This window comes from Melanostigma gelatinosum, assembly GCF_949748355.1.
Source record: "Melanostigma gelatinosum genome assembly, chromosome: 21".
NCBI lineage: Eukaryota > Metazoa > Chordata > Actinopteri > Perciformes > Zoarcidae > Melanostigma > Melanostigma gelatinosum.
In genome coordinates this window covers 13,024,289-13,050,412 of record NC_136654.1, presented here as the reverse complement: position 1 = coordinate 13,050,412, position 26,124 = coordinate 13,024,289, and the positions used below count along the sequence as shown (strand labels likewise).

The 26,124-nt window shown below is 44.0% G+C and overlaps 1 protein-coding gene across 1 annotated transcript in view; it reads right to left on the bottom strand.

The window, feature by feature from the left end:
- Positions 1 to 290: 290 nt before the first annotated feature.
- Positions 291 to 26,124, bottom strand: part of llgl2 (LLGL scribble cell polarity complex component 2) — a 34,190-nt gene continuing 8,356 nt past the window's right edge. The window contains exons 2-27 of the mRNA XM_079293771.1: positions 22,831 to 22,951; positions 20,814 to 20,911; positions 18,251 to 18,332; positions 17,608 to 17,723; positions 16,728 to 16,886; positions 15,170 to 15,332; positions 14,904 to 15,036; positions 14,740 to 14,794; positions 14,469 to 14,623; positions 13,710 to 13,921; positions 12,976 to 13,043; positions 12,732 to 12,885; positions 10,571 to 10,675; positions 9,301 to 9,396; positions 8,893 to 9,089; positions 7,787 to 7,934; positions 7,529 to 7,676; positions 7,318 to 7,434; positions 7,042 to 7,208; positions 6,039 to 6,303; positions 5,646 to 5,796; positions 5,523 to 5,551; positions 5,260 to 5,307; positions 3,533 to 3,575; positions 2,191 to 2,251; positions 291 to 2,119 (exon numbers count right to left, since the gene is read on the bottom strand). Coding sequence (XP_079149897.1) covers positions 2,212 to 2,251; positions 3,533 to 3,575; positions 5,260 to 5,307; positions 5,523 to 5,551; positions 5,646 to 5,796; positions 6,039 to 6,303; positions 7,042 to 7,208; positions 7,318 to 7,434; positions 7,529 to 7,676; positions 7,787 to 7,934; positions 8,893 to 9,089; positions 9,301 to 9,396; positions 10,571 to 10,675; positions 12,732 to 12,885; positions 12,976 to 13,043; positions 13,710 to 13,921; positions 14,469 to 14,623; positions 14,740 to 14,794; positions 14,904 to 15,036; positions 15,170 to 15,332; positions 16,728 to 16,886; positions 17,608 to 17,723; positions 18,251 to 18,332; positions 20,814 to 20,911; positions 22,831 to 22,905 — 3,024 coding nt within the window. The 5' untranslated portion in view covers positions 22,906 to 22,951 and the 3' untranslated portion in view covers positions 291 to 2,119; positions 2,191 to 2,211. The remainder of the gene's footprint in view (positions 2,120 to 2,190; positions 2,252 to 3,532; positions 3,576 to 5,259; positions 5,308 to 5,522; positions 5,552 to 5,645; positions 5,797 to 6,038; positions 6,304 to 7,041; positions 7,209 to 7,317; positions 7,435 to 7,528; positions 7,677 to 7,786; positions 7,935 to 8,892; positions 9,090 to 9,300; positions 9,397 to 10,570; positions 10,676 to 12,731; positions 12,886 to 12,975; positions 13,044 to 13,709; positions 13,922 to 14,468; positions 14,624 to 14,739; positions 14,795 to 14,903; positions 15,037 to 15,169; positions 15,333 to 16,727; positions 16,887 to 17,607; positions 17,724 to 18,250; positions 18,333 to 20,813; positions 20,912 to 22,830; positions 22,952 to 26,124) is intronic.

The following is a 26,124-nucleotide window of genomic DNA, read 5'->3' as shown; positions in this document are numbered from 1 at the left end:
CACTTCACCGGAGATGGCCCGGCCGCCGCGGCTCACAAAGCGCAAGATTATGAAGCTGGGCTTTAAGAAGAGAGCAGGAATTGAAAACGAACAGAGTGGTGTAATATAAATCAGTGGGGCCATAATGACGGGCTTTGGATCTATATGTTGTGGCTTCTTTCAGGTTTCAGTGGAGCGTACAGAGACTGGAGCAGCATTCAGACACAATCGAGGATGTTTTTGCACTACCAGAGATAAAAGATGTGGGAAATAAAGCAACAGACTCACTGGTTTCTTGGGAAAAAACATGTAATAATTATCCACAAGAAAATTGTAGTGTGAAGTATTAAAAAAAAAAAAAAGAAAAAAAAAAAGGGTTCTTAATCAGTTCACTACAAAAATATATTCTAGGCTGATGCTAAACACCCAGCATTCTGAGACACAGTACCAAAATATTTCCTTGTACGATCTAAATAGCAGCCAACCCCAGTTACAACAGGCCCACAGGTACAGACTGAGTCACTTACATACTGTATATATTAAAACCATTTCACTACAATAGCTTACAATTACATTCCTAAATTACATGATTCATTGCTGGCATATAAAAATGGTTTACATAAAAAATAATTAAAAACCAAACCCCATAGAAAGCCCCCCCCCCCCCAAAAAAAGAAAAGAAAAGAAAAAAAAAGAAAAAAATAGTACAGCACTGTGAGCTCTGCAGTAGTGGAGAAATACCTATGGCAGGTTACAAAGTGGACGGGAGGGGAGAGGGCTGCATCAGCAGTGTACAGAGGTACACCATAGTTGTAATGCTGCAGCTAATTTATGACTGAAAAGTCATACAAACAAGTTTGCACCAGTTCAACATATATAAAACAACTTTTGTATCTTTTTTTCACTTCTGGGGCATTACTCATTTCCCTTAATAGTTCATCTGAAAACTATGGAAGCCCATTTACACCAAAAAAATAAAGGGTGCGACATTTAAGCATTCAGAAAATAAAACCATTCATGCAAAGTCAAACTATTAACATGCCAAAGTAAAATTCTGAAATAAATATTTTTTTTGCATCAAAAAAAATTATGAAAAATGGGGTAGCTCGAAAGAAACTTGACCCAAATAAAAATGATAAGATTTAGATACATTTGGCGTTAAAATGACAAGATAAGAGGTAAACATTATGACTTTAGAGTTGGAATTATGATAGCAAGTCAAATTTAGCCAAGTATTTAGTATGAGATTTGCTAAGTAAAAATATTTTAAAATGACAACTTATATAAAAATAATATTGCGTCAAAATGACAATATACCAAGTCAAAACTACGAGATTCTATAAGTCCGTAATATCTTATTTTGAGGTTGTTTTATCATGTTTACTTGTGACAATGTCCAGACTTTACCATCTAAATATTATGATCCTGCAGAGTTCATAATTCAACATATAATCCCATAATATTGACTTTCCACTTAGTTCCACCATCATTCCTAACTTATCTTCCATTTCTTTTTTTCCTTCTCCCAGCAGAAATGGGCTTCCACAGTATTAAGCAGAGGTTTCTTCAAATAAAAGAAATTTGGCACAAATCAAATCAACATAATTCAAATCCCCCCCCCCCCCACCACACACCTTCCAGCTGTATGTCCATGTGGGAGGTGAAGGCCAGTGAGAGTGTGGTGATTGGAAGAACCGTTGCCACGTGAAAGGGCTGGTGGTGGTGGTGATGAAGGCTTTTTAGAGTGAAGTGGCTGCGGGTTCGACAAGTGGCATCGATGGCAGATCTGAGATGCTGGTTCAATCCTGGCGTTGATCTTCATGTGATGAATTTTGGCATCGGGTCACATGTCAGGAGGGCGCTTCATGTCGCTTAGGGGTTAAAAATGACGGTGAGTGCGCTGTGATCGTTTGCGTACAGTCTTTAGGCACAGGTGGTATCTGTTCCTCGCCCCTCCGAGTGAGCCTTGCTGAGAGCCATTCGCCGTCTCTCCACGAGGGGGGGAGGGGAGCTGAGAGTGGGGAGGTCAGTCACTGAGGCGAGGGGGCGGGGGGGGGGTCAGTAGTGGGGTCAGTAGTGGTTGCGTTGGCCGAGCAGGAGGCGAGTGCTGCTACGGGACGGCGGTACGCTTCAGTTCACTCTGAAGAGACAACAGTCAGAGTCAGTTTACAGAACCAAAAGGTTGGAAATGTGCCACTCCATTAGTCTCACCTCAACTGTCCAGAGACGTCTCTAAGCTACAGCGTTCTTCACATTATTCTCCAGGAGCGACCTGCGGCGAACACACAATAGCTTCCATCAGCATGACACGTTACAGCTTTAAAAAGGCTCCCGCCCGCCAGGCAGCATGTTCACCTTTAAACTGGTTTTGTTTCTAACTGTATGCCTCATATATGTCATATGGGAGTTATCAAAATTACAATTTGCAGACTTTATTATTGCTCACATCAAAGTCCTAATTATGACTGGGAAGATGTTTGACTGTACATCCAGCTCAAACTAAACTTAATGACGATCACTATGTTTTAATTCGACTTGTTATTAGTAGAAAATATAGATGGGGTAGGTAGGGTATGTACTTTGGAAACATTTGTTACATTTGTTAAAAATTCTCTTTACATTCTGACTAATCAATATATCAAATGCTCTGACAAAAAGATCAAAACAAAATCTGGTATCTGTTGCTGTTGCTGTAATAAGGACTACAGGACTGTAATAAGTCTTCCACGAGCTGCTCGCTACTTTCATTGGAAAGAGAGTTGTTGATGCTTGCTGGTTCCTCCAATGTTCTCTGACCCAGTTGTGAAAGGGGGTTTTGTTAGCAAATGATTTGTTTGCTTGATACTTTCAAAACTGCATCAATGGATTTTTTGGGCTACTTGGGGAAAGCAGAACGAGCTACAACTGAGGCAAGATACGTCTGAAAGCCCTGAAAATGACATTAAAGGGAACACCACCTAAATTGATAATTCCAATATGTTATGTCCATGCCCTGGAATGTTCAATCGGTATTTGTGAGCATGATAAACGCTCTCTTAAAGACATGTGATGTCATTGGGTTTACTGGGAGACCCACAGAGAGTTCCTTTTCTTTTCTTTAATGTAGTGTTCTCAGTATATGCTACAGTTCTGTTTCACGACTCACAACATTCTCCCGGCTGCTCTGTGTCATCTTTCTATGACTGTGGAGCAGACATAAAGTATAGTTTCAGCACTCTAGTCTTTGGTTTTGGCAAAGAGATGTTCATGTTTACTAATATTTCTGTCTAAGGTCATAGACCATAACATGTAAGGATTTTGAAAATAGGCGTGGTTCCCCTTTAAGTGAGCCGTGATTTATGGTTGTTGGACAAATACTGCAATCACTATTATTAAACACTTTTCCCTACAGCTTCAGAGTGGCATTTTCTAAAACTGTGTTGACACTATGATATGACAACACACAAATTCTGCTTCCAACGGGACGTCCCTTACATGTGCTCACCAATCTCAGTATATTGATGATACATTGACAATGAAGTGGAAAGGAGGATCCGCGATGGGTGATACTTACGTCTGATCTCCTTCTAGCGACTTCTGGATCTCTTGAAGTACTTCTGCAAGACAGCAAAATATGACCGTAACTAACCAGCGTTCTCAACGCAGCGCTCTACACTTCACATGAGACCCGACGCAGCGGTTCAGTGACATCAGGATACAGGTCGCTGGGGTCAAAGGGGAATAATTCAAATCATGCGTTGGGACGAGGTTTGGGAAACACTGCTGTGTGACGCGGCTTCAGGTTCATGACCTGCTGATGTAGGCGTGTCTGACAGGAGCAGAAAGCTCCTAACATACCAGTTAGGAGAGGCAGCCCATGGTAAAACTATAGCTGCTACACCCGCATTGTATTAATGCACTCGTCAATCTGGAGATTTCTTTTATTTTTATACTTCAATATTTTTATTAAGGTTTTCTTTTTTTTTTTTTGTTGCAAAGAAAAACAAAAACACATCCTAAACAAGTAAGAAATAAAACTAACAATTCATGCACCTGGCAAAAGGCCAGGAGGAAATACATTTAAACAAATAATTAAATTAAACAAAAACAAAAAACAAAATACATCAAAACAACCATGCAGCATGCCAACAACATTGTCCGTCACTCGTGTCAACCACAACTCCAGGATCAGATATCAAAATGATGTATTGGAAGAGTTCTATACACAGCAATATTTATGTTAAGGTCTAGATTTTCACAGATAAAGTAGCATCCTGTTTGAAGCGAGTACCTGTCTTCTTAAAATATATCAGCTTCAGCAATGAACAGAGTAAAAAACAAATAAAAAAACCCTGTGTGAGGTTAGGGAGGGCAAGTCACCAGCCAAGTTCTTATTCTGACAAATATTTGGTCCATTTTGTCCATCTTGCTATGTATGCGTCTTTCCTTAATCTCAGTAGGAAAGTCAGTCTTTCCATATCGTGAATTTCTGTCATGATTTCAATCCAATTTTCGACTGAAGGTGGGTCGGTTTGTAATAGCTTTTTTTGCTGCTACCGTTAATATTTTCAGGAGGTATCTGTCGTTTCCTGTTATTCCTTCTGGTAGATCACCCAAATAAAGTGACTTGCATGTGAATAAAATCTGCTGCATAATTGTCCAAGCGTTTTGTCAGAATGTTTGTATCTTGGAGCAGCACCAGAAGATATGGCGATGATTTGCACAGCCCTCCCCACAGTTTCTCCAGCATGTACGGTTTATTGAGACTAAGTGTCTTCATTTTAGGGGTAATAAAGAAACGAACAAGGTTCTTCCAGCTAAATTCACACCAATACATTGAACAGGAAGTAGTGAACACGGTTTCACACATATTCTCCCATTGCTGACTGGATATTTGATCCTCTAGTTCTTTCTCCCATCTCTCCTTGATATATGTTGTGGTAGTTCCTCTGCCCTTTGTGATTCCCTGGTAAAGTTTTGAAATGACTGATTTGGAGCTGCCAATGTATGCCAGTACTATTAATTTTATTATTTCATTCGGTTCCATATTTACCTCATGTCTCTTAATTTCTTTTGAGATCTAGAGATTTTTTAAAGACAGAAAACATCCACATTGCAATAGGTGTCTGTATTGCTACTTTCTCTTTTTATCTGTTTGTCTGTAGATTTCTCATAAATTCACATTAGATAATGCCTCATTTGAAACATAACATTTCAGAAAACTTGCAATCCAAAAAATAATTGTCTTTATGGAATTAATCAACTGGGGAAGTTTCCTGGTTCTCTCTCTCTGGTACTCACTCTCGTCATTCAGCAAAGCATGCTCCATAACACGTCTAGCTGCACTTTCTGGAACACAGGCAGCAGGCAGAGGACACGTCAGTAGTCAGCCACAAACAAGGTGTGTGTGTAAAAACAGACAGACAGCACAAGCACAGAGTTAAACAACATGGAACACTACACTACATGTGGACATGTAGTGTAGTGTTCCCTCAGCCAGTGGCACATGCATTAAGAATGATGCTGGCCTTTTAGCATTGAGAGGTCTCTGGGAGACATGTTACCTGCATCCTCATTGTCATGTGTGGTGATTCTAGGAGAAGGATAGAAAAAAAAAAAGTCATGGGTACTGAAAGAAATCACGAGTTTCAAATCAGAGTAAAATACAGAAAAAGAAAGATTTCTACCGATGCGCAGACGAAGCTCCATCGAGCTGTGGCCTACGTTGAATCGAGGAGCCGGTGTGAAGAGGAACCTCCATCAGACAGCGAGGCTCCACCAGGACTCGGGCGGAGAGAGAGAACCGCTCAAACTCAGATGGAGAGATCAGGTAGAAGCCTGAGGGAGGAAAACGGCACACAGACGGTTTCTAAACTGAGTGATCATTTGGCCAGAGAACACGAGGACCAGGACTCTTAAAAAGACCAGTCTGCTATGATTGGTCAGCGTTTCCGGTCTTCTTCATCTGAATAGGGCTGGTGTGTATTTCTCCTACACTTATGTTGAAATCTCACTCTTAGGTCTGTAGCTGCGACGGTTAACGCTGAGGGAAGCGCAGATGTGTGTGTCGCCGTGTTTACCCTGGCCATGCTTGGTGAAGACACAGGAAGCGATGCCGCTGACGTCCTCTCGCCGCACGCAGGGGTAGTGGACCTGCATCTTGACAGTCGGCAGCGACACCACATGGACGTCGCCCTGGTTGGTCAGGACCACGAGGCCGCTCTCGCCGTAGTCCTCCGACCGGCTGCTGCCAAACCAGGCCACGCCCACCCGCCGTACCCTGGAGCCATCCACGGCCGTCAGCTTCAGCTTCATCTTGGCGCTCACCTTTGGCAGCGTGAAAACCTGAACAAGCAAGAACGTGTTTCTCCACACAGCCGAGCACCATTTAATGCCATTATAGTTTGGCAGCATAACATTTTTTAGAAATTAACGATCCGTTTTAAAATCGTAGTCTTAAATATGACAAGAATAATATCTACAATTAAGGCCTCCACAGGCCTTTAATGAATTCAATTCTGCTGATCTTTAGCAAATACAGATCTTAACCATTTGAACTTTGCAATAGAAATGGTACGTCAGCGGTTCCGTCGGTAGTTTTTTGGACCATCATCAAATGCAGACTCAAAGGGTTTTTTGTTTGCTCCGCATGACATCATGAGCCTCAGCTTTCCGTTGCAAGATGAAGGAACGTGCTAGATGGAGTGTTTTTTAGACAATCTAAAACAGGATCATGCAAACAACGGTCTCCTGCGGCTGCCTGGGGGAGGTCTGTTATGAAAGGGTTAAGAATAGAATAATAATTTAGAACATTTTGAGAAACGGCAACCTGTACTCGTCTTCGGTTCTTATATTGAACTGCAAGCTCTGTGGCTCAACTAATTAATAGGGTGCAATTTAAGCTGCATGTGACTTTTTTTCTGGTGAACCTGATTTTGCCGGAATCAGACCTAAATGCTATTGAAGCAAACTGAAGTACTGCTATGACTATATAGGTATTCCATCTGTGAGTATACAGTCATGGATAATGGGCGTTTCTTTGGTGAGACGGTTCTAGAGTCTGTGTGTGTGTGAGATCCTGACCTTAAACTGCTCCTCAGATATGACCACGAGGTGGTGTGAGCCCTGCAGGTCGGGCGAGCGAGCCAGGTCGTGGGCCACCTCGAGCGGCTCGGGGAGAGGAGCCCCGCGTCCGTCCAGCACCACTATGCCAACAACAGGGGCCCGGTGCATCAGCTGGATCTCCTTAGCTGGAAACAAGAGGAAAGAAAACGAGGGGGAGAGAACATTACAACGCGAAGACAGAGGTGAGGATGCAGTCTACCCCCAAAAACACCAAAAAAGTATTTTGTTTCTCACCCGGCTGTGCGGTGACTGGTTCGTCCGCTCTGCGCTCTGCGGCGGGAAGGCGGAGCATGTATGCAAACACACAGCCGCCGTTGGTCCCTGCCCACAGGGAGGGCGTGTTATGTGAACCTGCGAGAGAATGAGGAGAAATTTTAAGTTTTAAGACACTTCCGAATTGGCCTCCCTCAGCAGAACCGGAGGTTGCCGCCTGGGTGGGACTCACTGTCTGAGAGAAAGGTGTCGGCGAAGTAGATCGTCCGCACGAGGCCGGTGAACGAGTCGTCTGAGGACCGCGCCTCGATCTTCCTCTGGACCGGAGCCAGCTCCATCTCTGCCAGCTCAGCCTCCAGACGAGCGTTGGCATCCTGGAGCTACTCGGAGAGAAAAGGGCGATGAAGGTTGGAATGGAAATTCTCAGCACGTAAAGCGGTCCACTTTCTGCCTCAGTACTGCTGAATGAACAGAGAGCTAAAGAGCTGACCTTGGCAGCGTTGTTGACGTGATGTTTCCTTAGCGAGACCCTGCTGCGTCTGATTCTCCTGAAGGACTGTCTGAGGGATTTCTTTATGCTCTTCACCCTGGACAGAGGACCCTCCATGGCCAGCTGGTCACTGGGGTTTAGGGTGCACCTACGATTGGGAGAATACTGAGGTAACACATGAACGCACTTCACTGTAATCGTTATTACAAACCAAACCAACGTGCTATTTATCAACTCGCGTGGTTGAAAATGTTGCAATCATTTTTAAAAGATTACAAAACACAATGTGTAAAGCACAACTCATTTGCTTCCTCACTTTATTCACAGGTTGTTTGAAAATAGAGAGTGCCAGTATGAATTTATGGGAATAGGCTATGTTTAAAGTCACTACGAGGAACTTTAATTTGTCTGTTGATTTTGGCGGCCCCTGTGGACAAAAGCAGCAGTGTTTCTGAGCGTCAGAGTCTGGGTCGAAAGGCAGCAGTGAAGCCGGATCTGGGTCTGTCCGGATCTGTGTGAGCGAGTCGCTGCCGGAGGCCACGCTGGGTCTGGTTTCAATCCGACCCGGTGGCACCGATGACAAGCATCAAGAATTACTATATCAAAGTAGCCAGCTCATGTAGGTCATGTAGACACATTAGAATTACTCTGACATTGTTTCACAACCAGTAAAAAGTTTCTCGCAATAACTTAAAAGGGGGGGGGGGGGGGGTATTTAAGATTGTGCAGTTCACTTTGCAAATGACAAAAAATGTTTAAAAATAAGGTGTAAACACTTAAAACTGGTCCGATTATCATTGTGTATCAAATGTTTGGAACTGTATAGTCCAACATAGATATGAAAGTAGCCGCGATTAGAAGATGTTACGTAAACATGGTGGGTGTATAATAAGCTCAGCTTCAGATGACACCTTTTCTGGTTTTTTTTTTTAATTTCCCTTTATTCTAATGCCTTATTGTTAATTTTCTCTTTTAATGTGCTTTCTTTTTGGAATATTATAAATGATTATTAAGATTATTATAATGATTATTATTATAAATCATGAAGCGGGGATCTCTGGCAGGTGTAAACTTCCTGCGTAAGCTCTTCCTCTGCGTTTTCTTACTTGACGAGGACGTTGTTCTTCTGTTGGTAGTCATAGAGGCCGAAGCCGTGGCTGGTGCCAAAGGCCACCAGCTTCCACTCCGAGTGCAGGGTGAGAGCGGTGATCACGGCGGGAGGCTGGCACTGGACCAGAGCGAAAGGCTGGAAGCCTGGAGGGAACAGCACCGGCTCCTCTCGCACGTCCAGCCGAGTGTGGCCCTGATCGACAAGAAAAACCGACACCGTGCTGATCGGATCACTTTCACTCGAAACTAGACTAAAAATAACCATACAAGGGGAACATAATAGGAAAGTAACATACTGTAACGAGCACTGCGAGATATCACAGCTTTCAGGGAGCGATGAGTAAAAGCATTAGAAAGGGTGACGCCACGAGTAACGTGTTCATGAGTCCAATGCCGCTCATTACCTTCCAGCGGAAGCCCTCTTGGCCCTGCAGCAGATCCACAACCTTAGCCTCCACCGTCTGCTCTGCCGCCTCGTCGTTCAGCTCCAGCACCAGGATCTGGAGAGACAAACGCAAGACACGGTGGCATGCGAGTGACTGAGCAGCCCGTACCAGTCTGTCGGCTACGCCCACACCGGTGGGGAGAGACGTTAACAACAAGCACTCTGGATACAGAGTGTACACCAGACCGCTCATACTTTAATAAACCCTAATCCCAAACAGAATGCACGTGTTAGGGAAATGAGGAAACATCACAGAAATTTGAGTTGCCTCTTGATACTTGTCATTTGTCGTGCTCATACATAGCGCTTCCATCGTCTTTTCATTGCCGATTTAGACCAAATCAAAGAGCATGTAGTGATGTCAAAGAGTAATTCTTACTTTCATGGTTTCATTAATATACTGGATTCACTAAGTTCATTGCTGAGATCTGGGAATGTGGTAGCCCCTTGTTAGCCAAAGAGAGAAGTGTACAATTATTTACAAACTGTCAGTTTCAAAAGGGCCAATGTTTAGTAATGTAATATAATATGAATAAGTATGTTTTCATTGTGTATAATCACCTGCAATTAAGAACTGTCGTGCTTTCGTTAGCTTGGAATGAGCTCTTCATCTTCATATCCCTATGCCACGTTGCGCCACAATGTTTCTACGGTAGCCCAGAAAGGACAAACCAAATGCTGGCTCTAGAGAGAGCCTACTGCTATAATGTGAGCCGCAGAGCGCAAAACCGTGCCACCGCCGCCCGACTTCCATTGCTCCAAAAGAAGTGTGATTATGGTATGGATGGCCTCTGAGCGAGGCCAACGGCCACGGTGGCTAACGTTACCGCAGTCTTGGAAAGGGAGGAGTGAGCGGAGGAGTAATTAGTTGGTTGCAAGCTGCAAACACAGCACTAGATTCCACCAAATCCTACACAGTGTCCCTTTAAACCCGTCTGATCATCCGAGCGCTGGAGTTCCTTTCCCAGACGGACTTTGATGCAGCAATCTCAGCAAATAGATTGGTGAGTACGATGTTCTTATAGCAGATAGAAATGATGGTTCAACTTCAAACTATGAAAGACAGACTCATGCTGTAATAAACCAGATTCATCCTTCAAAATGGGGGAGCACTTTATATGCATGCATCAATGCTTTAATCATAACTTTTCAGACAACATGCTCAGTCTTTAGGAATGCAATCAGAAGTGTGACACTTAATAATTACAGCTGTTCAACAGTCATCTCACCTGTCCAGCAGTGCCAGCCACAGTCAGATAGCCGCTGTATTTACAAAGGTGGATCTTCTGAACGCCGAGCCGCGGGTCATCACTGTAGGGGTCAAAACAGCCGACCTGGAGAGAAAAGTCAAAAAAACGATAAGTACGCCGGCAATTTTGCGTTGTACTTTTATACAAGTTAGGAGACAGATTAAAAAAACAACAACAGTCAAAGCGTCACAAGCTGACTTCACTGGAAAAACAAAACCTATTCAGGTAGGGATTGAGATTCTTATGAAACAATACACCACGTCTAAAAAGTGTTTTTTAGTGTGTCTATTTTAACAAAAGAACCATTGCAACTGGTGGACAGTAATCCTACACACTAAGTTAAAGTTGTCTCGCAATACTGTCTGATTTGATGGTTTTTTATTTTGTGTACAATTTATTTGAAATGTGCATGTTTTTAAGGCTGCTCCTATTACATTTATGACACTGAGAATTGAAAAAATACCAAAGTTTTAGTCGCGTTTATTTGAGCAAGTTTTACACGAATAAATGTTACCTTTGGCCTGTGTGTTTTTCATCAGTGCAATCAGTAGAAATAACTTTCTTTTAAGATTTAAAAACTCCATAATCTGATGCTTTATGCCAGGGATTCCCAAAGTGGGGTGCGCGCACCCCTGGGGGTGCGCGAGCTGCCTCTAGGGGGTGCGCGAGAGGAAAAATGTAATGGCGGTGCAGTCCTGTCTCCTAAAAATTACGTTCCCCCAAAACTAAAATGCATTCTCAATTACGTTTTACCACGAACGTATTTTCTCCCTGATTACGTTTGTGTTTGACGTACAAACACGTTTCTCATCAACATATCTTTGCCATACTCTAGTCTTTATTATTTTTCTGTGATCTGCCTCGCCTCTGCCCCGCCACCCACGAGTTATTGACCCGCGGCCTGTTCCGAGGGCTGAAGACCTGACGATCGGGTGCCTCACGGCGGGGGCGGCTGGAGACCTCGCGTCCCGGCGCCAACGGGTGAGCGCCGCCACTCGGAACCATAAAACCAAGTCCCGGATTTCACCCGGGGGACATTCTGGAGGTATTGTGACCGGGTGATGTGCCTCGTTGCTGGGGAGGTATGAGCCGAGAGTGGCGGGGTGTTATGGAGGTATATATTACAACTCGGTGTTGTTCCCGTGCGTGGATGAGCGCATTTCTGCCGGAGACAGGCGGCGTGTTGTAGTATTCTGACCGCGTAATAGGGAGGAGAGGCGGTGGTGGAGAGGGAAAATGTTAAAGAGATGGTGGAATGTATGATTGGAGAGAGAGAAGCGAAAAAGTTGGACGTGATCCCGCGTCCAACAACACTGTCGCGCGCATCGATGCTTTGTCCGAAGACATCCTGGCTACATTGGTCGGTCGCGTGAAGAAGAGTGAGTAGTAGACGAGCCTACAGATGTGGCCAATCTGGCCAATCGTCCGTTACCTTCGTAACGTTACGTCCGTTACCTTTTCGAAGGCACGGTGCAGGAAGAGTTTTTGTGTTTTTCATCTTGTAAACAAACGCCACGCGCGAGCAAACTGTTCTCTCATTCGTCCAATTTTTATGCGGCTCTGTTGCTTTTTTTTTAAGGTGTGTGTGTGTGCGGGGGGGGGGGGGGGTTGGGGGTGCGTGAACCCGGTCGGGATGTAGAAGGGGGTGCGTGGCCTAACAAGTTTGGGAACCGCTGCTTTATGCCATAACTTGCCACACTGCCTTTATTAGAGCACAATGGACTGTAGTAGATCCCTGAGATTAGCACCCTGAATCGAGAATCTATTTGAATCAAACAGTGACCCCCAGACTCAAAATAGAACCGCAAGGGACCGAAAGAGTCACACCCCATCAATGCTACTGTGAAGAGTAACCAGATATTTACGTCTAGGGTTGGTGGATTGCCCCTTAAAGATGAATAATATTATTGTATGAATCAGCCAGTAGCCAGCAGCTCTCCTGCTTCAGTCTTGATTGGGACAGCTCATGCACACGCGCGCGCGCGCACACACACACACACACACACACACACACACACACACACACACACACACACACACACACACACACACACACACACACACACACACACACACACACACACACACACACACACACACACACACACACACACACACACACACACACACACACACACACCTTTCTGAATGGCGGCCACTCTCCTTCAGTGCCTTGGTTCATGTTGTCGTTGGGGTCGGCGTCTGTGTGGAATACTCCAGCTGTGCTTAACTTGTACATGGGATACAGACAGACTCCAGATGCATCCCAGAAACGCACCGTCCCATCCTCATGCCTACAGACACAAACACACATAAATAAACAGGATATTGTTAAATCTGTCAAAGGGACGTCCCAATAGATATTTCCAGAGTTGAGAACTGACCCTGTGAGCAGCAGGTCTCTCTGTGGAGGGTCTGGGGCCAGGTTCTGGCCTCCCGTTATTGGCCATGGCTGCATGGAGAGAGGGGAAATGAAAAGTTTCACAATAATACCAACCTAATGCCATCTCCTTGAACCAGAGATGAAAGAATGTGTGCATATTCTGAATGCAGCATACCATACACGATGAACAGCTTTGAGGAAGTTTTGTATCAGAGGAAACATTGTTGTGGACCTGTATGGTACTTTGGACAGTGACGCGCATGCACATATGTTTAAACACACGCACTTCTCCCCTGCGTGGTACGGCACAGCACAGCTCTACTCAACACGCCATTTTCTGGTTTTCCATTAGTAACAGTAACTGGTACTACTTCTTAGGTACCACCTCGCTTTTTTTTTTTTAAAGGACCTGGTACTAAAAGTGAATAGACCTGAGGCGAACCATGCAGTGAAATTAGAGAAAATTAAGCTGGAAAATCAGTACGTCCTTTTATTTGCACCCACGTTATACTGTAACCAGTTGCTCTGGTCAAAAAGTAATGAACTTCGTGTCAAAGTTTAAAAGGATGTTGATGAGATAAAAATATAACTAATTTCTAGCTTTATTAACTAATCACTGAAGAAAATGTAACATGTCTCTAGGGTTTACACAATTAAGGCTTAAAAGACAGCCGTCATCTATACTGACAATAATTCCACATATTATTCAAAGAGGTAGCTTCTGCCCGGGCATACCTTTTTGGAGTAGTGCGTGTTCTGCAGGTCTCCGGCGGCGAGGACCCGCTCCCACAGTTTGAGGGGGATGGCAGAGACGTGGTGGGAGCAGGTGATGGCGGAGCTGTGGAGGGGAACCAGGTACGGTGTCTGAATGACCGGCCAACCCTCCGTCTGCAGGTCTATCACTACCAGCTCCTCCTCTACCAGGACCACCAGCGCACTGGGGTCTCCTGCAGGTTGACAGAAAAGAGCAATAACAGTAGTTAGATACAAATGTACATACTGACCTTGGATCGGTTAGTCTCTACAGTACCGGTGTCAGAACATCTGAAAACAATCTGGGGTTGTCGTCAGGTCGTATTGCTGGAGGGAAGGGAGGCACGGGAAAACCAGGACCAGTACTGTGGACGGCAGACCATCAGACCCTTCTACAGTAAAACCAGAGCTTTTCCAAAGGGACTCTGGTGCTCACTGTTTTTATCCACAGGAGCCGCCATAATTGACACAAAATGAGAGTTCCTCGCAGAAGTATTAAAATTTGCATTTCTATGTAGGAGAAATCAGATGACTGCAGAAAGCTGACTTCAGGTTACTGAAATGAATGTTGACGCGCGGCGTGACACAATGAAAACCAGCATCTGACTTTGGAAATAACTCATGCTGGCCTACAAAAACTGCACAATGCAATATAGCCCTTCAAACTTTGCTAAGCAGCTTCCTTTTCAGAACTGTGCATGCTATACGTCAGGTATTTGTTTTGGTGTGTGTGTTGCCTGCCTGTGTGCTGGGGTCCGCCCCTGATGGCAAAGAAGTCAATGATCCGGGAGGTGAAGTCCAGAGCCACGTGCGTTTTACTGTGGATCACTGTGATGCAGTGTCGGTCCCCGTAGCTGGCCCTGGGCATACCACCGCTGAACAGCAGGAACGGAGGCCTAGAACACACACACACACACACTAATGTGTAACAATTGGTCGTGTAACACATGTGGGAAACCAAGTTAAACATTAGAACGGTGAAGACGATAGACTTTCACTAAAGTGAACTCACCCTTCTTCTGTAGGTAGCTGAACTATTTTAGAAATGGCCTTGCAGGGGAAATGTCCTACAGCGAAAAAAGACGAGTCATCAGCCTCCAGAAAAAAAAAAACGAAAACATTTCATGCAGGAAGGAAAAAAAAAAAGAAATACAGTGGATGCCTCTCTATCCTCACCATAAGGAATGTCTGATTTCTCCTCCTCCTCGTTCACATCCCCGCCGCTCGCCATCCATCGACAGTAACTTCCATCGCTGTGTGAACTGAGAAGGTAGACTCCGTCCTCTGTCCACCACACGCTCTCCAGTTGCTACGGTTACGTGGAAAAACACACAAAAGCAAACACCGAGATTAAGCTAGCTGGTTATGACAACAGTGTATTCGGGACTGGCTGCTATTCTGTTCAGCCGTCACGGCCTTGCACCGAGCTACGGAACAGTTACCTGTGTGGCGGGGATGTGCTGGATGGCACGCTGCTTCTTCAGATCCCATATGACCATCAGACCTCGTCCGTAGCCAATGACGACCTGGTTCGGGTCGACCGGGTGCTCCTGCAAGGCCTCCACGTGTTCCAGATTCCTGCGGCCGATGTAGTCGTCCGGTACACTGGAGGAGACGGGACAAAGAGGATAAATGCGGGGGACAGAACATCATCCTCATTATTGATCTGTAGGTACTGAGAGGCAGTGTATTCTGTTGGTGTGTGAGGAAAAAGCTAGAGTATCAGTTTAAGGTCGTGTTGAGTGCATATCAGGAGACTGAACAAACTGTCAAAAAACGTAACATCAGTGTACGAGGGCAGCAGCAAAACCTATTCTAGACACAGAATAATCTGTTTAAGTGTTCGCAATGTTGAGAATATTTTATTTGACTGCTTTTTACCGTGCAATCAAATGGCCTTTTCCGACGGGAAACCGAAGTTATTATCTTGCAGAACACAGAAGTCGCTGGTGTACCGCTGCCGCCATACGTCCGTTCATTTATGTTATTGTGTGACTAACCGTTTAAAATCACCAAAGCCACACAATAAAACAAACTGATCGAGTGAGCGGTAGACCAGCAAGTCCAGTGTGCAGGGAGGTAAAAATACTGTTTTTGTCAAAAGAATCTAATAGATAACGGCAGGAGTTCCCCGTTGCTTTAAACAGATTGTAATTATTTCAGGTGTGTAAAATATGTTCTGCTGCTGCCCCCGTCCACAGCAGTACATTGCTTTGCTCCCGTGCTGGTAAACAACATCTCCTGCGGGTAATACGACTTTGGAAAAGTACCTCACACAACCTCACTTCAAAAACACCTGATTGATCCCTTGAACTTGCTTCTACAGGCAGTTTAGTCTTTTTACAGTTGATAAGATGGATTTAGGGATCACAAATGACAAGAGGTCTCACATGCTGGCCCCAAGGTCGGCTCAATAGAGGCGCTAGACCCTCACACTAAAAGCTCAAGTCCTACACCGCTTGAGCCTGGCCATTATTTCCACTGAAAAGAGCATCTGCACTCCTAAAGCCTGTTCCCTGTGTGGCATTTACTTTCGGTGATTTGAGTTATTGCTCATTTTTTGACAGTATGTGCCACTAGAGCAGAACAAAAAACCTGTACCCATCTTGTTGAGGGGCCCTAAGTCAAATGTGAATATATTTTACATTTTGGTTGATATTGTGATTCTATTCTTGAGTAATTGAACATATAGACAAACAAAATAAAATCACTTTCCCTGTCCCAGGAGTATTTGTTTTCTGCTTGGTCTAATGACATGTCGACATGCTTCACAGATTAGACTGAACAGAAACATCCAGCTCTATTTCGTATGCATGTAATCTAGTATATTGTTGGCGAGACAAAGTTTTGAGTGAGTTCCTGGACACGTCGATAACGGCTGCTGTAAACGCTGTTGATTTGTAGACTATTTAAATGAACTAGGGACAGTCTCCCTCCCTGGCTCATTGTTATGGTGACGTGAGATGGAGGCTATAAGCGAGGCGTGTTGTGGTTGCCCACCTGCTGGCCACTTGGTCGAGACTAATGTTCCTCTCTTCCAGCTCTCTGAACCCGGGGACTTCCACTATAAAGACGTGTCCTCCTTCTGTCCCCAGCAGCAGCAGCTCCCCGGAGGAGTGAGCCAGCACTGCTGTCACTCTGGTCACACTTGGAGGGGCACTGAGGAGGAGAAGAGAGCGGTGACATCACTTGGGGGAATGAAGGACAGTTGACGTTTGTATAAAGCCGGGCTGTAGCTAATCTGCCGGTTATTGTCTCAATCAGTTGGTCTATAAAATGTCAAAAAAATAAGTTATAATTACTCACAGCCGGAAGTTATGTTTTAGCTTGTTTTGCCAAAGGTCCAAAAGCCAGAAACTATTCAGTTTACCATGATATGAAAAACTAAATGCATAAAACCCTCACAGTTAAGAAGCTGAACCAGGAAATTGGTTTGAAATTTATGTTCAAAAAATGGCTGAAACAACCAAAATCCTTGCTGATCAATTTTCTGCCCATTGGCTAATTGAGTAATCGTTGCTGCTCTGGTACAGCAGGTTTATTAAGAATGTATCTAACTGGGTTAGTATGCAGGGCCATGATGGACTTGCCTCTTGGACCAAATCATTCCAAGAAGTTAGGAGCCCCGGGAACTAAATCAGCCATGTTGCTCCAGTCTGGAGGTTTGATCAGTCAGATCCATCCTGATAACTGCCCAGCGATTGGGAGGTACAACCTCAGGTACGAGGAACATTTGGGGGGCACAAACTACACACCCAGCAACCACAACTGGAGTGAATATCTTTTGGTTGAAATGTAGATACTATTCAGAAGTTCCCAAAAAGGTTTTTCTTACTACCTGCGTTAGAAAAGGGTCAAGAAAGGGGTGCGTGTGTGTTACCCAGGTGGTCCCGTGAGAGTGAAGCGTCCTATCTCCAGAAGTTCAGAGAGTCCCTTGTGAGCTTTTAAAGTCCACATGTGCAGACTGTTGTCATCCAGCAGGGTCACCAGTTCAACCTAAACGTAAGCCACAATCAATCAATACTGTCCAAAATGCTTTAAAAAAGGCATTTACTGGTGGCTGGCAGGGAACATAGTTCCATACAAAGTCTCCTCTATGAAAAACAAGGCTGGCTACATTAAAGCTACTACGAGGAACTTTCATTTTGTGTTGATTTTGGCTGTCCCTGTGGACAAAAGTGGTAGAGTGTCCGAGCACCAGACTCCATTTAGAAAACCTCTCATTTTACTGCAGTAGGGTCCGACAGTCTGCCCAGCTCAGTCCTGGTTCTGGTACTTCCGTGCCCCCCCCTTTCCCGCCAACGGGCCCAGCACTATGGCCCGTCAGAGGCCCTGCTGGAGTCTGTGCTGAAGAGGTTTATGGTGAACCTGGGTGATTTCATCAGATTATGCCAGAATCCGACCCGGTGGCCCTCTCTGATGGTCTCATTTATGAATATAGGTCATGTAGAGAACCTGTCAAAAGTTCCTCATAGTACCTTTAAAAAGCAGAACTACTACTGCATAATGTTCTTTGACCGTACCTGGTGGGGGAGGAAGTGCACCCGTGTCACGGCAGCATTCTCATCATGTAGACCCATGAACTCCACACCCGGAGCTCCATATCTGACCGCTGGTCAAAGAAACACTGATGATGATTGAATTGGGATATTAAAATACCAAGAAACTGATTTATGGGAATGTTTTGGCATATATTGTAAATAGGTGCACACCATGACCGGGGATGTGCTCCAAAAGGTTAAAAAGGCTTCTTAATATCTCAACTTTAACAGTGCTAAATTCAAAAATCCGTGCATTACTATTGCCTTCACTCGCCTCTCAACATGGTGACGGCTGAGCCAGCGACGAGCAGCTAACAGTGCTTACAAAGCCATCAGAGTTTACCCAAATAGACAGATGCATCATTTCATCTGATTCGATGTGATTATGGTACAGACGTATCTTCTGTGATACTACAACGTGGTTTGTGTGCGAGTAATTGCAGAATTGCGGCAGTGTATGGTTGATTGCGTGCAGCGTAATGTCTCAGGGAGACATCGATTATTGTTTCACTGTATGTTTTAAATCTCCTTTACTTTTTCCTTTGTGCTTTTAATGGTTTCATGTGAAGCACTTTGAATTACCTTGTTGTTGAAATGTGCTATACAAATAAACTTGCCTTGCCTTGCCTTGCAACGTAGACAAGAAATTCAAAACTTCAGATGAACTCACTGAATTGTTACAACTCCGGTAAAATTAGCCTAAAACGCCTATCCAAGGCATACCCAAAGTAAATTGAAAGCTGTTCTTGAACCATTTGGAGTACATTCATGGTTTTGGACTCTTTTGAAGGGGAACAACTTCAGAGTGTTACCCAACAGTCATCATCACTGTAAGTGCTGTTGGCATTGAGTAATAGAAGTTTGAACACACTGAAGTAGAAGGTTTTTATTTCCGCCTGAATAATTGTTTTGCAAACAGATGCCTGCAGATGACTATAGCTAGGATGTATTAGCTGGAAAACACAATGGGACCACAGCATGAAGCCTCACCAAGTACAAGTTCAAATTGTACAACAATACCACAGAAAATGAATATTTTACACATGTTTTACTAAGGGTATGTCTAGGCGCTTTCCAAAAAAGGATATTTGGAGGCCCATGGTAACCATGGTAACATACCTAGGCTGTGTATTCATAATTCAAACTGAAGCTTATTTATGTCTAAATAGTTATCTATAAGTTATTTCACCATTATTCACTTTCCTAAAGTCTCAAAAACTCCCAAAACTTTGCACTTTGCATTTACAGCACAGACACAGCGACCTGACTCGCGGTTACGCAGGTTCTGTGTTCTGCCTCTAAATCCACCCCCTGAAGCTGCATATCGTTATTTTCAAAATTTCATTGGCTATACGAAGCGTCAGTCATCAGAACAATCGTTTGTAATTGGCTTGAGCGTTACATGAAAGAAGAGGGGCAGGCACTTTCCTTCAAAGCGGACCCTCGCTGGCTATTGTAGGCTGTAGACTGGACATGGAAGCTCCTAATAGGTCAAATGAGGTGTCAAGCTAAACGTCAGACTGCAGCCGCCATTTTGAGATGTTTACATGCGAACTGAAGTTACGTTGGAAAATACATAGATAGTTAGGCATATCTGCCGGCTAATTTGAAATGATGCAACATCAGTCCGTGGGTATTTATGGACGTAATGTGTTTTGGACTAAATATTTTACTGGATTAGATTGTCTCGACCTTTGGCAATGTAACAAGACCGTTTTTGTTGGAATATTATCGAGGGGGGGGACTTCTATAAAGAGTCATCGGTGAGTTGCCTCGATTTTGTAAATGTTTGTTTGTGGGTGGTCTGACAGAGGCGTTGATTGTACCTGTTGTTGTGATTGTATCTTGAAATGGTTTGCATAAATCGAATTACAAGAATCTTAGGTTTCCAAAGATATGTCGCATCAGTGCCTACCTATACATAGCAGTTGTGTACACAACACAGATTTACAGTTAACCTTGATTGCAATATTGGTCAGAAAAAAGAACTATAAGATATTTTCCTCATACAGCCCCCTCTGTTGTGTGGTGAACGTTTGTTAAAACAGTGTGGAGACACCACATCATCCCTACGCAGGGAATCACAACACGCTATCAAGTGATTTGTGCGCTGCATGTTAAAGAACAGTAGCTGCTCTGTTCTTTGACTCAGGCTGAAGTATCTGACACTTTACACTCATAATATTCATTCAAAGATTTCCCTTCATCTGCGCCCTCTTGCACTTTCTATCCAGGAACAATCTGCTGCATTGTATGAAATGGATCACCCCCAACGAGAGAAGGCATCAAAACCAGTGTGCGTCTCTCTGTGTCAATGGGGAGAGTGCACCGACGTCAATGAGTGGAATTGTGCGACAGGACCGGGCGACACAATGACTCGGCCGTAGCGTGGGAAAAATGAAAAGCACCTGAACCAGGTACTCATGTGAACTGCAGATGAGGATTTAGTGGCGTCACAGACGCTCATTAGCGCAGAACCTGCCTCAAGTTCAAACACGACAGATTCCTCCCTGGGAACTATTCTCACACGTAGAGGGAAGGATACAGTTTGATGGCCCCGGAGCGGGTGCCGATGGCCAGCAGCTGCAGGGAGGGACTGTAGCCCAGAGCACTGGGCTGGTGGGGGAATCCATGCTCCACCGTCTGAAGAGGAGAGAGGGGGGACAGACAAGGGGGGGTCATGGTGAGACCGGGCTGAGACAATGTCAGGACAGGATAGACTCAAGAGACTGCGGGGGGCACATAACAGCATGTGGACAAGAAATAGGAAGGAAGGATTTATTTATTTTATCTTGAGCAAATGTTCATTTATTTGCTCGGTTTGCATAGAAAACGTTTTCCTCTCTGATTTAATGCACGGGGTGGTGTGTTCTTTATACTCTGACAGTTTTACTGAAATTAGATTTGCTTATGGCCTCGCTAACAGTATATCACACTATATTAAATCCCAACTGGCTTCTGAATCATCACATGTACCTAATAACCACCAACAGCAGCCATCATCATTTAAGTCAGAGCCGACCTATGATTCATCCTAAAGCACAAAAAGTCAAGACATTACAAAGTGCTCCACAATAAAAGCAAAAATGAAAAGATCAAAACCATACGCAAATGAATTTCTTCAGTGCAGATAAATAATAAAGACAAGGTTTATAGATTGATGTGACAAAAGAAAATCCGGTCACATTGTTCATCTTCTATTGCTCTCAAACTGTGTGTATGCTTGTCTGACGCATGTGTTAGCTGCATGTAACATGTATATCACATGCTCTGCTTTTTAAATAAATATATGTCCAGGAAATGAAGCATCATTTCTACATCTGGATTTAGGTGCAACTCGCCTTTCATCTGGTCTTGCACATTAAATAACTTCTCTCTTTTTAAATAGTGACTGTACAGCAGATAAACAGGAGACACTGAATGATTTGTTCCCTTTGGTTTTTTTTTTTTACATAGTTTTCTGTGAATCATTTAAATGAATATGGCTCAGAAAGGAGGAAATAAGGTCATGTGCCAACAATCTCTTACTTGTTTATTTAGCAGGTAGGTGTAAACACAAAATGACACGCCATCGTTAACACCAGGTAACGTTTGGCAAATCCAGTTTGGACGCTGATAAAGCTGTGCACCTCTCTGCAGTAGAAATACACCAAACTAGGGATGTTAATAATTAACCGTAAACCACCAATAAGACTTGTGACCGATTAATGCTGTCATAATTATTTTTTTAATGAGCAAAACTCGGAGGAGCGGCTTGTCGCTACACTGAGAATAGCTTGTCGACCTTAAAAAAAAAAAAAGGTCAGTCCACCTAAGAGAGCCTGGGCCGAAGTTGTCGCTAACTTCGGGGCTTACGCAAAACAAGCATCCCTGCACCAAACATACAAAAGTATGCCAACACCAGGAGGCAGTTATTTTTGGATGTTCAAGTACAGCTTAATGATAAACATTCTTTTGTAAATAGAACAATGAGGACCAGATTCACTTTTTGGGAGAGTCTGCTGTTGTGAGGTTTTAACAGACGACATTACTTTGCTCCAATCCATTGGCTCCTGCTCGTTTTAGAATTGATTTTAAGATTTTACTGATCACTTTTGAAGCACGTCTGGGTCTGGGCCATGAGATATATAGCAGAAATGTTGACCCCTTATGAGCCAGCTCGCAGCCTTAGATCCTCAGGTGGGGCCCTTCTGTCTGTTCCAAAGTCGAGGTTCGAAACTAAAGGTGACCGTGCTTTTGCCATCAGGACCCCTCGGCTTTGGAACGAGCTGCCTGAGGAGATAAGGCTCACAGACTCAGTAATCTCTTTGAAATCACTTCTTAAAACACATTTTTACAGACTTTTGGCTTTTACCATTTTATTTTATTATTATATTCTATTTTTGTTGTCGTTCTTATCGAATGGATTGGTGTTATTGTTTCATATACACTGTACTGTTTTATCAGGGCTTACATTTGACCTTAGTTCGTCTTTTGTCATACTGCCTTGCTTTGACTGTCACAGCACTTTTAAACTCCGGTTTTAAAGACACACAAATAAAGTTGCTGTTGTTGGTACTTGCCTTGTTGAACTGGAAGAGCTCCTGTTTGAGTCGATCCCTCTGGGACTCCTGGCCGTGTCTCCTGAACCTCTTCATCCTGCCTCAGCACCAGCAGGGAGCCTCAGGGGCCCACTGACGCACACTGCAGGGGGAGAGGAGAGGTGAGACACGGAACCGAGTGTTGCATTACAGATCCTCCGTTATTTCCTTCCTTTACATGACACACTGATTAAGTGCTGTCCCATTTTGTCTTCCTAGTTAAATCTAGGTAATTAAAATGGTATGAGATAGTGAAAGTGGTTCGGTGGAGACAGACTATCCTCTGCAGATATGCCACAAAACGATTGCTGCTAAACCACAAATCTGTTCCATCACTTAAAACGGCACCCAGCGCAGACCAGCAGGCGGTCAATAGCAAAGGTAACAAAAATGTGTTCTGAGAATGTGTGTCAACCACGAGAGCATGTAGCCACGACAGGCCACCCAAAATAGTATGCAGTATAGCGCAGCAGAATGACAGATCAGCTGTGGACAGACACATAGATGCACTTTTTTTTATTTATTTAAGCATTTTAATAATGAAGAACACATTCCCAAAGACCAACCTGACCAAAGAAAAATAAAAAATAAAAAAGACAGTACACCACCTCAGAGTGTCAAAGAGAAACTTCCTGTTTCAACAGTTTCTCTTCAAAATGATGGCAGACCACCTCAGTGTCACTCAGACTATATCAAGAAATTATGATGTGGAATTTCAGAATGAATAATAAAAACAAAAAAACAGATTGGCTTGCAAGAATGATCTTATGCATCAAAAGAGTTAGTCACAGTGACAATATCTAGTCTGATATCTTTCAGCAGTCATTTGGCCCAGCCTCTGAACTAAAACACACGAGTGGGTGGGGTCCTGGCTGCCCCCTCCCAAAACAAAAGATAAAGAGCCAAAGGTCAGTCAGGGCAGGACTAAGAAACTATTGTTTGTCCACACACACGCACACGCAGATAAAAACACCTGCGACGCACAAAGGTGGACTTCATAGAGGCCACTTCAGAGAAAGGAGGAAGCAGGAAAACAGAGCAAAGGAAAACCATATTTCATCCTTCCATTCTTTTTTGAAAGCAACAGATAGGAAGTCAACTAAAGCACTGACAGAGAACATTAACCAGTGGCCAAAGGCTCCACGTTATACGGAGACCGACTCACTGAACTCCATCAGGCGGAGGGAAGGTTCAACCACAGAGCGCCGTCAAGGCCTATAGGCCTGGTGGTCTGTGTTGTCCTCTCTCTGAGGCCCTCGGCTCGCCAGCTCCTTCACTCACCGACACTCAGTGTGTCAAAAGAAGCAGCTCGGCAAAGCAGAGGAGGGACGGGAAACCTCAGACCTGTGGTGGGACATTTGATCCGCAGCGTCACAAGTCTGTGACAAAAAGGCCCTGCTCCGTGAGTCACGGTTTTCCATCTGAGCCAGCTCATTCGCCTCAGTCCAAACCGAGACAGAGCTCTGGTATTACCCTCAAATCAGCAGTAAGGCCTTGACTCACTGCTGGGCCGCATCACATATTTCCCACTCCGGCTTCCACAAAGAAAAAGAAAAGGAGAGGCTACTCTGGACAGAGAAATAGTTACTGGAAAGGTACAGAGCATGTTAAGATGCACGTGTGTATACGTGTAGCTGTGTTTTGGGGTTTGCCAATACGCACGTCTCCCCTGGAGTTAAGTTGGATGTTACATTCTTGTTAGACCAGTGAATTGTTTTTAGAAAACCATTGCTTTCTGCTAGATCGACCAACAGTCCAGAAACCTGGGAAATGTAATTAAGTATAGTGCTGAGATGAGGAAAAGCTGTACATTTTCACATCCAGGAAGCTTAAACACAGTGGGAAACATCCACACCTCAAAAGCGCTGCTTGCGGCGGTTCTTGAGAACCGCTCATCACTCCAGGGAAGTGAAGAAGAGTTTGGTTGTAACGTTGGTGTGCCCGGCAGCAAAAGGCCCGGCATCGTCGACTCAGTCTGCAGAGCCATGAAGCGCCGCCCCCTGCTGCTCCACAGAGCACTGTTCATTCCTTTATTTAAAGTGTATTGTTTTTGACAGTGTCGCAAGTCCAAATTGCACCAAATTCCACGAGGCACTCCCTTGGGTCCATATTAGTGGAGCAACGGATCATAAAACTCACGGTTCGGATCAGCACAAAAGAAAAAAGTGAGCAAATATAACTTTTAGATCCCTGATCATGTTTTTTTGCCATGGATACTAAATGCAGATCATTGATGATCCATATTGGCAGATTTAGATATTGTTATTAGACTATAGCAGCTGGTCTACAAGGATCCCAAACATCTCTTCAACCGGTCTGAAGTCAGTGCAAACCATCACAAAAACTAAAGGTTAACCTTTTACTTTCTAAATAGTAATTTATAGTGGTTGTTTTCTTCCTAAAAACACTAATTAAATGATAAGTAAAATATTGTATTTTTATTGATTAAAAAACAAATCTTGTCATTAGTAGTTTTAATGATAATCTGTTTAGAGCTAGTGTAAACAGGTCATAATTCATATTTATTAACAACTGGAATTATTTGTTTCTAATAGGTTTCTCACCGAAACTACATTTTACTAGATCACATTATGATTATGTTATAATTTACCTTCGCCCAACACTCATTTTCACTGAACAGAGCCTGAACGCATCATAGTGTAAGTGAACGGAACCTCAGTTTGTTGGACGTTAGTGGTGCTGCCATCGTTACTAGTCCTCCTGTTGATTCAAACACGGATTAGTCGTTTACAGTGTAACATTATCAGATCACCGACTAGAAAAGCATAAATGCTGTCCTGATCACACATTTTACTGAATATTGGCGCATAACGATATTAGTAAAACTTTATTTCACACTGTGATGGTTAACATTAAACTGTGTCATTAAGCCGCGGTTCACATGCGTGCCGAACTGTGAGGGGGGTGGGATCTGTACGGATCAACAGTGGTCTGTCACACTACTAGTCCAAATCCACACACACACACACACACACACACACACACACACACACACACACACACACACACACACACACACACACACACACACACACACACACACACACACACACACACACACACACACACACACACACACACACACACACACACACACACACACACACACACACACACACACACACACACACACACACACACACACACACACACACACACACACACGATATTTAGACTGAGAGTACTCCAACAACTGAGCAACCAATTAAAACCCTAACAGTACGTGACTGGAGGATGATCAACTATTAACATACT